Source organism: Patella vulgata, chromosome 6 (assembly GCF_932274485.2).
Source record: "Patella vulgata chromosome 6, xgPatVulg1.2, whole genome shotgun sequence".
NCBI lineage: Eukaryota > Metazoa > Mollusca > Gastropoda > Patellidae > Patella > Patella vulgata.
The window spans coordinates 71,833,392-71,850,508 of NC_065884.2; the positions used below are offsets into that span (position 1 = coordinate 71,833,392).

At 35.0% G+C, this 17,117-nt stretch overlaps 1 protein-coding gene across 1 annotated transcript in view; it reads left to right on the forward strand.

The window, feature by feature from the left end:
* The first annotated feature begins 1,468 nt into the window (after positions 1 to 1,468).
* Positions 1,469 to 17,117, forward strand: part of LOC126825219 (ALX homeobox protein 1) — a 39,574-nt gene continuing 23,925 nt past the window's right edge. The window contains exon 1 of the mRNA XM_056101981.1: positions 1,469 to 1,702. Within this exon, the coding sequence (XP_055957956.1) occupies positions 1,469 to 1,702 (234 nt within the window). The remainder of the gene's footprint in view (positions 1,703 to 17,117) is intronic.

Here is a 17,117-nt window from a genome sequence, read left to right on the forward strand (position 1 = left end):
GAGAGAGAGAGAGAGAGAGAGAGAGAGAGAGAAATGGTGTTTAACGTCCACTCGACACAAACTAGGTCATTTCGGGACTAACATACGGTTTAATTTTATTTCAATAATCGCTTGCGCGTAGGTGTCTTTAGTAGTGGGAGGAAACCGGAGGACCCGGAGAAAACCCACGAGGATGGACAGGCGACCCTACTCCTTGTCACGTACAACCGGGGATTCGAAACCACGCCAGTCGACTCAATGACAGACTTTATGATACAGCTCAGGCACGCTAACCATTCAGCCATCCAACACCCCTGTTTATTAAAGAGTCTGTGTTATAATGTGCAGTTTCCTGATTTGGTTATAATACTAAAATATTTTAAAAGATTCTTCACTTTTATTTTGTCCTCAACCAATGGAATCGTTGTGTATACTTTAAACATTTTAGATTGTAGTTTTTGTTGCAAAGCGTATCGGATATTGTCTAAAAAAAATCGGCCATTTTATATGTCCAAAAACGAATTGCTGTAATTATGTTTAAGAGATTGGTGATTCAAGGTAATTTTAATTAGTGACGTAATTAAATCAATGGCTTAATAATTACATTTCCCGCCTTTTTGTATTTACACTCACACCTGTGGTACTTGAAATACTTGATAATTTTGATTAATTTTCTGCGTTAATTACAGCAGTATAATTAAACTGGATAATCGGATTTACACGACGTCAGACTTTACGTAGGAGTGACGTATCATTATAAGCCCGGAACTGTACTGCCTCCCGGATCCATACACGTGATTTTATATATACACTGCTGTTTATTGTTTGCAGTGCCTGTGTAATTGGGGGTGGGGGGGGGCGAGTATGTCATTGAGCCAAATGGCGTGATTGTGATTTCCCGCTTGTACGTGACAAGGGCCGCTTGTCTAACCTCGTGGGATTTCTCTGGGTTCTCGGGTTGCCTCCCACTGCTAAAGCATATTATTGAAATAAAATTGACCCCATCTCTCTCTCTCTCTCTCTCTCTCTCTCTCTCTCTCCTCTGCAGCTTTTGACTATGACGTCAGACATTTGAATAACCAATCAGCGTTGATGTGTCTAATGGGTTACCCACAGTTTCTTGTACCTCACGCCAAATACTCGTCGTAACTGACCGTTTCATTGGTTAATCTCTCACATCATCCAGATCCCAGTGTAGTAAAAACAAGCAAAACCAAATTTTGAACTATATGAAACGAAACGAAATAGGATCTGTGTTTTAATCAGATTGACTTCCATAAACGTTTCCACAATAAACTTTCAGAAAACATCCCTCTGAATGAAAGTGCCTCCTGGAATAGCGTTCCCGGAAACATCGCCCAGAAAACAATTGGGCGTGGCCATAGTTATGTATCTGACGTCCTGTTGTATTTTATTTGTAGATATGGATGATTCGTCTGATTCGAAGAGTTTATTAAATGGTGACGGTGATAGTTTAAAACTAGACAACATGTCGGGTGACCGGGATGATTTAAAATGTGAGTCAAGTGACACAGAAAAGGGTGGTGACGATAAAAGTTTATCAGAGGATGACTTGGACGCTAAGAGAAAAAAGCGCCGAAATCGAACAACATTTACAAGTTTCCAATTAGAAGAAATGGAGAGAGTATTTCAGAAAACCCATTATCCCGATGTCTATGCACGTGAACAGCTCGCGCTAAGGTGTAATTTAACAGAGGCTAGAGTACAGGTCAGTAACAATCCATAATATTTTTCTTTTCATTTGGCCACCAATTACGATTTTATACATACTGCACACAGATATCCATCTACTCCATACTTAGAGAATATATCTCTGTCCTAAATGACCGCCATATCCAAAACTTAGTGTACTGTTTTGTGCTGCGTCCCTTCTCCAGTTCACATCTGTTGTACACAAAACAACTAATTAAACCCTTTAAATTAAACAACTAATTAAACCCTTTAAATTAAACAACTAATTAAACCCTTTAAATTAAACAACTAATTAAACCCTTTAAATTAAACAACTAATTAAACCCTTTAAATTTTATTAAATGAAAGTAGAATATATACTTCTCAAAATTCTTGAAATAAACTTCGTGTTTTTGACTAAAATCGTCGATTTAGGACTTAAAATGTCGGTCAACTAGCTTAGTGTCTGTTTTTAGGCAGAGCTAGTTGTGGACAGACAGTGTAAGTTTAGTGTGACGTACGTTTTGAACCATAAACTGTTTCCATACACTTGGTACTCGGTTTATTCTTGTTTTTCATGGGACCGACGCCCTGTAAGAAAAGCCTAAGGCTCCATGGAAATTAGCACGTTAGCACTTTGGACAATTGCGCATCGGTTGATTTTCTATGTTTAAAATGACGCCACAATTACAATATGGCGGCGATGACGTCATGGTCGGCTCCTAGTACATATAGTACGCAACACTTTTCAGTATTTTCTCAGATAATTCAGCACAGAAGGTCTAACAGCTATGAACATAATTCTACATCTCACCCTGGAAATCCAATGTATTAGGAAACAATTTACAATTTTCAATTAGTACTTCTAAACTTGCACGTATTGATCGAATTATTTTTCTCGCGATCTTCTTTGATGATATCAGAATTTAATTTCGAGAAAAATTAAACCCAACCTGTTTAAGATTGGCTTCTTAGCGGCAAGAAAATGCATATTTCTCACACGTGCATGTGTAGTAATAACTGTACGGGATCCCACGCACTAAGTTCCACGGTAGGGGCAATGTCCAGTGTATACCTAGTTAGACTATAAACACGGATGAAACACGAAAACACGTGTATCTGATTAGCGCCCACTCCAGGGGGGCGGGAACAGATGTGGACACGGTGTTCGTACTGTTAAACACATGCGTTGATTAAAACTTCAGTTTTAGGACCATAGTCCAAGGGTGGTATGAAATTAAAAATTCAAATTGATTTTTATCGGATTCATTTTAATAATAATTGACGTTTTTACTTATTCGTGTCAACGGTCACGGTTTGGTTTGATCAAACATTATGTGTAGGATAAAGCATGAGACTGAGGTTATGCTGGGGAAAGAAAGACTGAAGAAAATAACCCGAGGAAAACAAAAACCCAGGTTGACAGTTTTTTTTTAAAGTCTTTCTTCCCCGGCATAACCGAAGTCGAGGACTTTATCTTGCTTATAAACTGGCTATGTTTACATGTATGTAAAATGAGAATATCCCAGAAAAAACCTTATATCATGTTTTCTTATGGAAAAAAAAACCTACTCTGGAAGAATAACCCGTTACAGATTTAAAGAAAAACTTTCAGAAGAATAACCCCAAATTCTCCTAAAGAAATTCAAAGCGGTCCCCCACTTTCAGACCGCAAGTTATTCCGGCCATAGATCAAAGAGATTTTTTGTTAAAGGTTTATAAAACAGAATAAGGTAGATCTTAGTCTTTATCAGCGAATAAGTTTCCACCGTATAAGCTAATAGCGAGTCTGACGACCAATATTCCTTGAAGATTTGATATAGGGTTGTTTGTTGTCTTACGAAATCTAAATGAAATGGAAAGAGTTTTAAAATATAAGTTTTCATTGCATCAGTTTATAAAATATATTATGGAAACAGTCCCCGGGAACCAATTGAAGATTTGATAGGTTTTTTTTTAGGGTTTTAAAATGTATTTTACCAAACAGTTTATTATTATCTTCCGGTCTATTATCTTCGTCTCTCCCATACTAAACTTAGGCTATCTATCTATAATTAGCCTCGCTTGAGAATAGACCCTAAGCTAATTGACCGACATTTTAATTCCTAAGTCGACGGTTTTTGTCGAAAACACTAAGTATACTTCATGAATTTTGAGACGTATATACTCTGCTTTCATTTAAGAAAATTGAAAAGGTTTAATTTGTCTTTTGGTGTATAACAGATGTGAACCGGAGTAGGACCGCAGTACACTAATTGTTGAATATGGCGGCTATTTACGGCAGAGATCTATTCTCAAAGAAGAGTAGATAGTTCTCTATGTGAAGAATGCTTCTCTCTTTCTTCTGAACCGTTTATTTCCTGGATAAAAAATGGTGCTATTGCTATTGGGGTAGGGCTGTGATTTGCATATCACAGGGTCCAAGTATCAGTTCCCTATAAAATATGCCGTAATGTGTGTTGCGTAAAATGTATTAATTGTAACGTGACTCACCGTCCTCGCACCAGCGGCGTAATCTGAATGAATTCAGAATAAAAGATCTTATTATAACGCGGCTCACTAGTCAAGGTAAGAGATCAGGTTTAGTCTATATCTGCTCGATCCGTGTATCAACTGTTTTTATGGATCTGGTAGTCGTTGAGATGGTATAGGTTTAGAGTAGGTATAAGTAGAAATATAGCTACATTAGATAGAGAAAATATTCACCCGTCCCTAAGGTATGCTATAAAGTGGCTGCTGGAAACTATAACATATAGGAATTTACTCGTATAAATACAAATAATATTACTTGTGGATTGTTGGTTTACATTCTGTTATTTTCCTATCGTGAGTGGTGGACAAACGGTGGTCCGACTAAACTGAAAGTAGAGGCGGGGGTCGTGCCAAAGAAATACGTATGCTTACTCTTTCCGTTTCTTTAGATGAGAGTAATCTAGGTTTTGTTACATATATAATACAAGGGGGTAGGGGTGTTAATACTAAAGGGGTGGGGGTGTTAATACAAAAGGTTTACTATTATCTGGGCACTAGCATTTCCGAATATCATGTCAGAGGTTCTCTTTTAAGGGTACGACAAAATTTACACGGTTGAACTGTTTTTCCACGTGAATGACTGGGCTCCCAAGCGCTAATCATCTTGTTGCTGTTGTCGGTGCTGTTGCCGTTGTGGTTGCTGCTGCTGCTGCTGTTGTTGCTCTTGCTCTTGCTGCTGTTGTTGTTGTTGTTGCTGTTGTTGCTGTTGTTGTTCCTCGTACCAGATCATGTACGATCGACAAGAAACTTGTCATGCCTGGTCTTTGAATAATTGCTCATCGATTGACGGGATTTGACGTCACAATTAAAAGATGATGAGATGATTAGTTTCTGGTGCCATCCATTTCGAGATAGGTTCTGTCAAACCTACAAGTTATTGTGTACTTGTGTATGTAATGCCCTGGCTGTGTTGAGTGTGTTCATGTTGCATAACAACTCGTATCGTGTTTTAGTAAAAGGTTTAACTTGGGAAGGGTGTATACCTCACGTTCTCTTATCTCTACTCCCTTCTGTTCTTGTGGACAGTTTGTTTTTAAACAAACAATATTTTATTCATAAATTGAAAGGGATTAAGGAACATGTGACCCCTCTCGTTTTACTTATCATTACTACTCTCTCTCTCTCTCCCACTTAATTATGAGACATCTCTCTCTCTCTCTCTCTCTCTTCGTGTTGAGTACTTCTTTATTACTAGTTAGTGACAAGCGACGTTACCCCCTCCCCCCCCCCCTCTCTCTCTCTCTCTCTCTCTCTGTCTGTCTGTGAGTGTATTGAGTACATGTATATTATATAATATATGTTTAGATCAGGTTAATGTACTGTTTTTATACCAAGGTTCTATATTATCGAATGATTAGGAGATAAAACAGTAGGACACTGGACTAACACGGGGCCTATCTACAAGGCTACAAGCGATTCTCACGATCTAGACTGCTACATACATAATTTTAAGAAGATAGATTTTATAAATTTGTCTTCGTTAATTATATTCCATTAACATCAAAGCGCTTTAAAATTTGGTTCGGTTACACTATCTTCAAAAATGTCTATTTCGATTAAGTTTTCGCTACCTCCTGAAGAGACATATGTTGTGAGTACAGCGCTAAAGAACATTAGCGCCGTTAAAAACTAAATTTTTTTCCTACCCTATGCTTAGTGGGTCCTTTCATCACGGCTGAAATCCACGCTTCCTACGGCGATTACGTATTCTAATTTATTTTCTGATAATGTCCACAAATTCTTTCTTTTAAGATGTACATATATCTTGCAGTAAGTACATACCAGGATTTCAGATATGGACGTTTTTTTTTTATTTTTATTCATTTTTTCAAAAAAATAAATTAGATTACATTATATATAGTTTTATGTTTCATGCAGTTTGATAATATTTCAGGGCTTTTCAAAATATTTTGTAATTAAGTTTGATGTTAGATTTATTTGAGAACTTTGATTAAATATTAGCAGGGTTTTAATAGAATAACAGTTTAATCAGAAAGTTTGTGTTATATATTAAACTGTATATATACCATATATAATTAAATTAAATAGAACGGGGTTTAACGTCCTAGTTTCTGCACCCACCGGGCTAATGAAGACGAGTATATAAGCCTTTCAATGTGTCATGAGGGAAATTTTGCCCAGGCAGTGGCCCATCGAGCAAATAGAACGGGATTTAGCGTCCTATTGTCTGCACCGACCGGGATAATGAAGACGAGTATACATGTCATGAAGAGAATTTTGCCCGGGCAGTGGCCCATCGACGTACACTTATTTCGATTTCCAACTGTCATAGACATCGTTTTTTCGTTCCTTTCGAGGGATTACACGCGATTCATTGCCACTTACTCCGTCCTACACCACTTAAGGTCGAAATTACGCCCGAAAATATGAAGAAACTTTCTCGGGCAACCTTCTGAGACACCGGGGTAATATAGCAGTAAGCTTATTATATATGGAATGAAATGAAAAGGGGTTTAACATCCTAGCAATGCTCTAAGAGGGGCATTTTGCTCCGACAGCGGCCTCACTGAATTTTGGCTACCGAATATTGCTTTATCGACACCTTTCTTTCCGTATTTTTTGTAACTTTTAAAGAAAATTCTTCCACCAATAAAGGTATTTATTGTTTGATTCATTGGCCAGTCCGAGACGTACGTCTGGTTATATTTTTGTTGTCTGTAGTCACACGTGAAATTCGTAGGAAACACTCCCTCTTCTTTAAATTTCGACTGCCAAGGGATCTTTGACGGGAACAAATAAGGTGTTATATCGTAAGAAAATGAAACTTTGGGGTCCAGCTAGTCAAATTAAACGATGAAATTTAAAAAAAAGAAAGAAAAATAATATTTTATGTTTTAGTCTAGGAAACGTTTTTAAACATAAAAACATATTTTTTTTTTATCATTATTTGAATATATCCGGTTCTACTATATTATGTTACATGTCTTTTAATTGGTTATAATTCTAATATATTTTGTAAAACTTCTTTGAATTGGTTATGACATATTTTATAAAATTCCTTTTAATTTATTATCATTCTTATATTTCGTAGAACTTCATTTAATTGAATACAATTCTACTATTCTTTTAATTTATCATAATTCTTATATTTCGTAAAAATTCATTTAATTGATTGCTTATAATTCTACTATATTTTGTAATAATATGTTATTTAATTGGGTATAGGGGCCGACCTATATTATGTAACAATTCATTCATTGGTTATATTTGGACTATATTTTGCAAAACTTCTTTTTATTGGCTTATAATTCTAGTATATTTTATAAAACTTCTTTGAATAGGTTATAAGTCCTCTATATTTGTTAAAACTTTTGTTAATCGGTTATAAATTTACTGATAAAAATTGAATATCGGTTTATAAATAATGCACATAATATAAATTATTATAAATTTTGAACTAAATCTAGAATTCATATAAATTTATAATTGTCGCATTTATCCAATTTAGTTTCTTCTTACAATAAACATTTTAGAAATATATTTGGTAGAAATGAAATGAAATGGGGTTTAACGTCCTACTGTTCTGCTCCTATACTGGGCGAATGAAGACGGGCATACGCCACACAGTGTGCTATGATGGAAATTTAGCCCGAACAGCGGCGCTACGGTCTACTCTTATATCGAATTCCAACTGTAAAGGGATCTTTTACGTGCACGTCAATGTGTACACTGGACTTCGGTGTTTTCGTCCCATCCGAAAGACTATACGTTGTCCCTTGTCAGGCCCGCGGCCCTGCAGCACCACTGAAACAGAGGGACCACGCCGGAAAATCCCAAAGAACTTTCTTGTCCAGCAACGAGAACAGTCAGGTTGTTAATATCTAAATGTTTTCATTGTTAAAATAAAGTATACATTATGTTGAATTAATTTTGGAAAATTCGCCAGTAAATCAAATTAAATGGAATATTACATATAAACATAAGTAAAAGAACCTTTCTTTCTTTTTTCTGTGATAAGAATATTATATAAATTAATTTTCTAAAAAAAAAAACAACTAATTTTTGATTTCAAATAAATAACAATACCCTGTTTTTACCATTTTTATCTTTTGTGTTTCTTGGTGTCATTTTTAAAAAGTACCAACTAATAATAACGAGAATAAAAATAATATTTCCTACCCAACAAAAACTTATATTTTAAATAGAAATTATAAGAACGTTCGGTAATAATATGGTTTGTTCTCACTTTCCCAGCAGATTAACCCTACTAATTAAGCGGATTAGGGATTAGTTATAGATTAGTGAGTTATACTCTGTTTTAATTATATAGGTACATGCTAAATTTGTTAATAAAATAACTTTTATGTAAAGTGTTTGATATTGATATGAAAAAGACTATAGTTTTAACACCATTGTTACCCTAATTAGTACTGGTCCAATGATTTTACCTGGAAAACAATAGCTGCTGGGAAAGTGAGAACACCCCAATAATATTACAGGATTTGGTTTTATAAAACAAAGGCTAAACAATAACAACAAGTAAAATGTAAGCTTAATTCAAACGCAGTTTTTTCTCACAATTAAATTTGTGATAAAATCAAGAATATTAGGCGAATCAATTTTGGGAAAGAAGAAACAATAAATATGAATTATATGTTAGACCCTACCTACCAAACAATAGCAATACATTTTTCTTTTTTTTTTTTAACTAAAACAAAATTTCCTTTTTTGATAAAACCAGAGGAAAATAAGTTAAGGTTGTAAAAAACGTGTCAGCATGTCAGATTTAACTAAATGGTCATGTTTCAAGTTGACTCTCTATTTACTTACTTCGCACAGTTTCCTCATCGGGGCACCATAGTAGACCTTAAACGATAGTATTACACATTTTAAAACAATCAAAATCTCGATTTTTTGGAAGTTTTTTTTTTAAAAAGTTAGGTAAATTTTTTCCAGTTATTCGCACAGATTTTCTGAATCAGATTTAATGTCAAAGTTTATTTTTTCAATTTGAAGTTCGCCGAACTGTTACTTACGTTACGATATAGTGGCCATTAAAATATTTTCTTTTGCCTTTGTTCACCTCAATTAGGGAAATCGCTGTTTTCGAGGAGACCGTTCGGCTTCCGTAATGTTGGTCACCTATTACACGTAAACAAACTGGTAGTTATCCTGTTGGGGATATTTAAAATTTGGGGGGTACTTTTTAAAACAAATTTCAGTTATTTATTTTTTGGTTACATATTTGACTATTGTTCTATTCCCTAGTGACTATCAGCCACGTGTTATTCAACAGGTAATTTTTGAATATGCCACGTGTTAGGCAACAGGTAATGTTTGTGAAATAAAATGAAATTAGATGGGGTTTAACGTCCAAGTTTTCTGCACCTATACTAGGCTATAGATGATACGAGCGTAAAATGAAATGGGGTTTAACGTCGCAGTTGTCTGCACCTATATTGGACTATGGGTAGATGACAGAATAATTAGCACGTCACGCTGTATCATATGGTGTGTCATTGAGTCGCCTATCCAACCTCGTGGGTTTTCTCCGTGTCCTCCGTCTTTCTCCCACTGCTAAAGAACCCTCCGCGCAAGCGAATTATTGAAATAAAATTGAAACATATGTTAGTCCCGAAATGTGTGTGAGTGGAGGTTACCCCACCCCCACCCTCTCTCTCTCTCTCTCTCTCTCTCTACCGGGCTTTAGGTAAAACGAGCGTACGCCATACAGTGCGCCACGAGGGACATTTTGCAGCGCTATGGCCCACTGTTATTAGCTCAGTCAGGGCAGAACATTTATATCGATGTTTAACTGTCAAGGATTCTTTTACGTACACACCACGTACACACGTACTCTCTCTCTCTCCCATACTAGTTGAAATTTATACACGGCATTACTAAAATATCTAAATTTCATTTTAAAAATGAAATGAAACGAATAATATGTTGTATACATTGCTATAGTCGAAGTCTTACACTACATTAGTAAAATATATAAAATTAATTTTTAAAATGAAGCGAAACGAATAATAATTGCTATAGTTGAAGTTTTACACTACATTAGTGAAATATCTAAAATTCATTTTTAAAATGAAGCAAAACGAATATATGTTGCATACTTTGCTATAGTTGAAGTCTTACACCATATAAGTAAAATGTCTAAAATTGATTTTTACTAAATACTAAAACACTAAAATATGAAGTTTATACACGACTTTAGTAAAACGGTTCCGTCTTCATTAGCCCAACCGGCACATAACAGCAGGGCGCTGACTCCATTTTATTTCAGATCAGTAAAATATCTAAAATTCACTTTAAAATAAAACGAAATTATAATTGATGCTGCATACTCAAATTTATTCCAAGATCAAATAAAATGAACCGAAACGAAAATGACCAACCTAATAAATTTGAAGGTATAATAAAATTGCTTTTGAGATGCTTTTAGTTTCTACAAAGGTTTCTCGTAGCTTTAGTTAACACGTGTGTAACTAGGATTTTAAATGAAGAACACGTGTTCTCGTTTTCACAAGCTGTGTGTATGTCCTTTTTCATCCAGTTTCATTCACATTAAATCTCCAAAACCAAATATACAATATTGTACACGACACGAAATACACGTGCAGACATCTATTAAATATAAATCTAAAAGATAAAATATCTCAACATTGAATTCAATCCGACAAAAAACGCCATTAAAAAATAATAAGGATCGGTATAGAAATTTAGATATTTTTATGAGGCTAGAGTCTCCATATTTTCGAATAAAGGACAAAATATTTGTGTAAACTAATTTTAGGATAGGCCTAATATTAATATATATAGGATGTGCATAGGCTACAGGGTTGTGTTTATTGTTAAAAATAAAAATATTATTATAATATAATTTTTTTCAATATTGACAATTTTCTGTTTTTAGAAATTTCAGTTTTGGTAGATTTTTGAGATTCAAAATACGGTCAAAAGGGAAAAAACAACATAAAATTTTGGTGCGTTCAGGAAAGGATACGATTCCCATTAAACTCTTCTAGTGGACTGATTTCAGATGATATTTTTTATTTGTTTTTTTTTAAAGAGGTGACAGGAGATTGTGATGGGGATGGGGGTTTGGGTGGGGGTGGGGGTGGGGGTAATATTAATACCTTAAGGATGCATGACATTTTGTACCTTGTTAACAATTTTAACGACCAATAAGAGATTCAAATCGTTTCCCGTGTAAAGATTTAAATATTTTATGTAAATATAGAAACCTAATGACTGTCACCGTTCATCAAGGGTAAATATCTTTATGGTGGTTTCATAGATTTAAAGAAATCCTTTAATTACATAGTACTTGGTGTATTCATAACCTTATGTCGATTGAACGTTACCCCCCCCCCCCCCCCATCTCTCTCTTTCTCCCTCCCTCTCCCTCTAAAGACCCCTTCTCGCAAGCGAATTAATGAAATCGTGTGTTAGTCCCGAAATGACCCAGTTTATTTATGTCGAGTGGACGTTAAACCCTCTCTCTCTCTCTCTCTCTCTCTCTCTCTTTCTCTCTCTCCCTCTCTCTCTATCTCCCTCTCGTATTCATAGCCATAACAAAGCAGTATTAAATAAAGAAAAATACGTTGTAATGTAGGTAGGCTAATATATATATACATGGTATACTATAGAAAGTAGATGTAGGTAAAACGCTAGAAATTTGTTCCCCTATTAAGGATCTGTTTTAGATTAACAACCCTAATGACAACATTGTGTTTCTATAGTTACTTGTTATTCTAGAGTTAACGGCACTTGAATCGCTCTCGTATGTGTGAAGGGAGAATTTTCAAGTGGAAACCATTCACTGATCTCTGTGTTTTTTAGGGGGGAAGCTCATTTAAAACATTATTGTTTCCTTACAGCACGGGCTACCTTTTGTTTGAACTTTTTGATGAGAAAAAGGAAAAACGGAAAATGGATGAAATTGAAAATCGACATTTTAAAAACACATGTGTTGCCATAGTAACGATTTTTATATTATGGCCACCATGCTTGTATGAATCAAAACATATTATGATTATTTTTTTGTATGAAGGGAAATGTACGGTGAGTGTATACATCCCGACTTCAATGAATGAATTATTACAATATTTGTTAGTGTTATTCGAAACATAACATCAATGGTTGGTTTAAGAACTTCCTATTCAGATGTCCACCGTTAATAAAAACATCACCATGGATATTGTCCCCCATGGTTTATAGACCCACACACATTTTGAGAAAAATGGGAACCAAACTCTTGTGCTCGTTAAAATATCTATTAGTTGTTTTTTTTTCTCACATGAAAACATTTGTTTAAACATACATTATGCAGGAGCTAAATCTACCCATTGCAGGTCTTTTTTTTTACGCCTGAAATGTTATATAAACTGTTAATTAGACATTTATTAACATGACAAGACCATAATCAACTCTCGATGGCATCTTATGTGTCCGATTTTCACTGGTTTTGAATCCGATCTGCTGCTCAACGCTCATTGATGATTAAATAAAAAATGGGAAATGGAGACCATGTTTTTATCGTACCGAATTGAGTATCAAGGCTAGCCTAAAATTCAAAAGCTAATATCTCCGTTTAGAGTGGAGCAATTTGAAATTTTCAGCATATTCTATATTCTATCAACTCGTTATCTAATCTCCCATAATGTCCCTTTAAGAACTTCCCTGATAAACGAAACCCGCCATTGATTCTATCCATTGTAACTAATATTCCTGATTATATTAAAACCATGATTTTGAAATTCTTTTAGATTTGTTTTTTTTAGAAGAAAACACCCATGGTTGGTTTAACTAAAATCACCATGGATATTGGCTATTGTCGTTAATAAGGCCTACCTCTTGTTAAGATCAGGGTCTATTTATTTGTTGTTTTTTTTAAAACAAAAATAGACCTTCATATTTAGGTGTCCTCGGATACCTAACTCCGTTGTTGTCCATAGATATTTTACGAATTGAAACTGAGTGAATGTTTGTATTTGAAACAAACGGTAGGACATTTGTAAAAATGTGGTTTTATTCACAATAAAATGTCCAGTAGACATCCATCAACTTTATCGCGGTATTTATACTCACATAATGGACTACATCCATGTATGGCAGATTCTCAAACAAATTAAATGAAAGGGGGTTCAACGTCCTATTGTTCTCCCCCGACTGGGCTAATGAAGACGGGCATACGCCATACAGTGTGCTATGAGGGAAATTTTGCCCGGACAGCTGCACTACGGCCTACTCTTATATCTTCTTCCAACTGTCAAGGGATCTTTTACCTGCACGCCAATGTGTACACGGGACCTCGGTTTTTTCGTCCCACCCGAACGACTAGACAGTTCTTGTCAGGCCCTCCGTCCTGTGGCAGATTCTCAAATCAATGGGTATTGACATCAAATGTTCTGTTGGTAGCCTACACGTATTTTTCGCTAACATGGACATTGCTCCTTGTGATGAATAATCCTAAAAGCCGTGGAAAACAAAATGGCGATTTATTAGGTGCAGAACTGTCAGACTATTACCCCGCAGCAAATTAAAATTAGACGACTTTCTATTTAAAACAAATAAAGATTCTCATTTCAATTTTCTTAAAGACAAAAGAATTTTGATGGAGAATATTGCTGAGCGTTTAATGTTTTTTGATAATATTATTTCTGAGGTAAAAAAAATATGAACTTTTTTTCATCCCATATTTTTCTTGGTGGTTATGAACATAACGTTACCTTTATTATAAGAATGTACGTAAGTAAAAATTCAGACGAGGGACTAGACATGGAAACCTTTTGAACGAAACATAAAACGAGAAAGTCAAGGCACAAAACATCGACATAAGTACGATGCTATCGGAGTTCGTTTTAATAAGGGTTGAACAAAAATATGGAATGGCCTGATGTCTGGTGGTCGACGAAACGAAATATTATTATTTTAATCCTCGAATCAACAATATCTAATACAATGTACGCCTATATATGTAAATAAAATTTAAGACTTAAGAAATATGTTTCTAATAACGTTCAGAAGATAGGTGACTATCGGATTCTAGTCGAGGTCAGTGGGTACGATGGAATTGGTTAAAGAAAGGGGAGGTTTGACATGGTTGTTGTCAAATATTGTCATCACACACACACACCGACCATTAGGATTCGGGTTACTATAAAAACGTTTCAACAAATATTAAAAACAATATGGATTTCCCAACCCGAATAAAAGATGGCATCTCAGTGGTCTAAATAGAGAATAAATAACCGCGCCGACTCCCTTTAGAATGCAGAAAAAAATATGTAAATGGAAGGAGAAAAGCGACAACAAGTGATAGCTTAAGCCAAAAGATTGTTTCTTTTCTACAAATTGCAATCGCGGGTTGTCCCTTGGACCGCAAAGCGGGTTTGAATTAATGAAATAACTACAATAGTCGATATAACCTTGTTTCTTTGGAGTGGACGTTAAACATCATTTTTGTTTCTTTCTTTTTATTGTCAGATCATTTGCATTGGGCCTGCCTAAATAGGGACTCTTTCGGATAAATGCCATTTTAAACTTATGTAATTGTAATTTCTCTGTTTATGTCCCTGTGAAAATGGCTTTGAAAGGGGCCCCGAAACTCCAACGTCGTTTTATAATAATTATAAAGAAGGGCCAACAACTTTTACACGGAGCTACCCTCGTTTAGTTTCGTACATTATAAAGTTTCGTACTTTCCACGAACTGAATGAATCGGGATATCTTCACCGATTTTCTCCTTCCATATCAATGTTTTGTCAGCCAACTTCTCCTACTGTATTTATCTAACCGCCCACTTTCTGTTATTCCTTAATCAACTTGTGTTTTAGAAAATGACCTTTAACCTCTAGAGGTCACCGGGGATCACCAATAACTGAGTGCTAGCTCTTACGTTAAGAGAATATCCCTCTTTTTCAACAATTGAAAAAAAGTAAATAGTGAAAGAAAATATACCCCGACTGACTGCCATATTGAAGAGTGCAGACATTTCGTTTGTGATAAAAGATATCATAAGGCAAATATCACCGAACAAGACCAATGTTATGTTTTGATATTCGAGACCTATGACGTAAAGGAGAATAAAACGAATGTCTGGTTAATAGGTCAACATTTTATATTATGTTTTAATATATTTCAAGTATTGGTACGAATATGTCTTGGAATAGGGGCCATTTCCGTATTCATTGACAAAACATGTAAAATATTTCTTTGCCGTTGTCCATGGGGTACAAAAGATAATTGTTTTCTATGGCTTATTTCTATTGTTTGTTGCTTGGGGGTGCGGGGGTGGGGGCGTCATTCAAATATTGAGGTGAGATGGTTGATGTCCGAGAACTGTGACGTAATCAACACCAAAAAAGAAATCTTATTCTGTTGGTAATTATCTTGAAAATAATCCTTTTTGAAATTGTGTGTCCATCCCTATGACACGTTCGGGAGTCCTACATATATGACTGAGTGTATTCCTATCAGTAAATTATGCAACCGGAATTATCTATATTTATCAATTGGTGTATTTATATTTGTTTTCCCATGCAACACAATAAAATGTTTCTCGCGAACCGACGAATTATACAGCCAATACATACAGCCAAAAGACACATAAAAATGCACACAATGAAAATACACATCTAAATACACATAACACAATATACACAACCGAAATACACATCAAAATACATACAACACAATACACAAAGCCGAAATACACACAACACAATATACACATCAAAATACACATCAAAATACAAACAGACGAAAAAAGAAAGAAAATGTTCATTTTACAAACCGGGGCAGTTGAAATGTATAAATTATATATTATACATAATATATTTTTTTTACGTATGAAAATAAATTTAATGTCATAACCACTATGTTTTTAAAATTATGCCATGTTTATTTTTCGAATTTTGTGCTTGATTTCTCTTTTATAAAAAGGGGAGAGCGGAGGGGGTAATAGTAGCTTACACTTTCCGCTGTAATATATCATACTAATATCATCCCCCCTAGTATATATTAATATCTAACACGTTTTATCATTTATATGACGGTTGTAACATTATAATAAATATTATTGCCTATAAGCATAACCCATAGATTAAACCGTCTCATTTGTCACATAACTCGAGAGTTTGACAGCAACTTTGAATTAACTTGTAAGTGTTCTCGACTGTTTGCTAATCGACGCTTGTTTAGACTTATAAAATTAGATTAAGTCAGCCGAAGTTGGCGAAAGCCTGTGAGACGTTTTCAGCGCTACAAGATACGGATTCCAATACGTTTGAACATAGTTTCGTATTCGGCAACTCTTGCGAGGAATGCCTTTGTACCGACCAAGGAGGATCTTATTCTGGACGCCTTCTCGTCATAGCTAGCGGTTTCTCAGCTTCATGGCAGATTTATGGTAGAAACCTCGAGCCTCTGTATAAATAAATAGAAATGAATATGATGTTTTGAGAAATAGAATTAAAACGTTACATATCTCGTGATCTGTATCGGTAAGTATGTAAATAAATAGAACCGTTACCGTCTAAATTCATCCTCTACACACATTTCCATGTCTTGATATGTAATGTTTATTCAATAGATGGGTCTCTGAAGAAAGTCACCTTTACCATGGACAACCGTGTTGATTAGATAATGGCGTATAAATCTGAAATTTGAAAATGCGGTATCAATCTGAAATTTGAGAGTGCTGTATAAATCTGAGTCTGACATTTGTATATCCCATACAAATCTGAATCTGAAACTTAAAAATGCCGTATAAATCTGAAACTTAAAAATGCCGTATAAATCTGAAATTACAAACTGCCGTATATATATCTGAATCTGAAAATGCCGTTCAAATCTGAAACTTAGAATACCGTATAAATCTGAAATTTTAAAATCTCGTATATATCTGAATCTGAAATTTGGAAATGCCGTATAAATCTGAA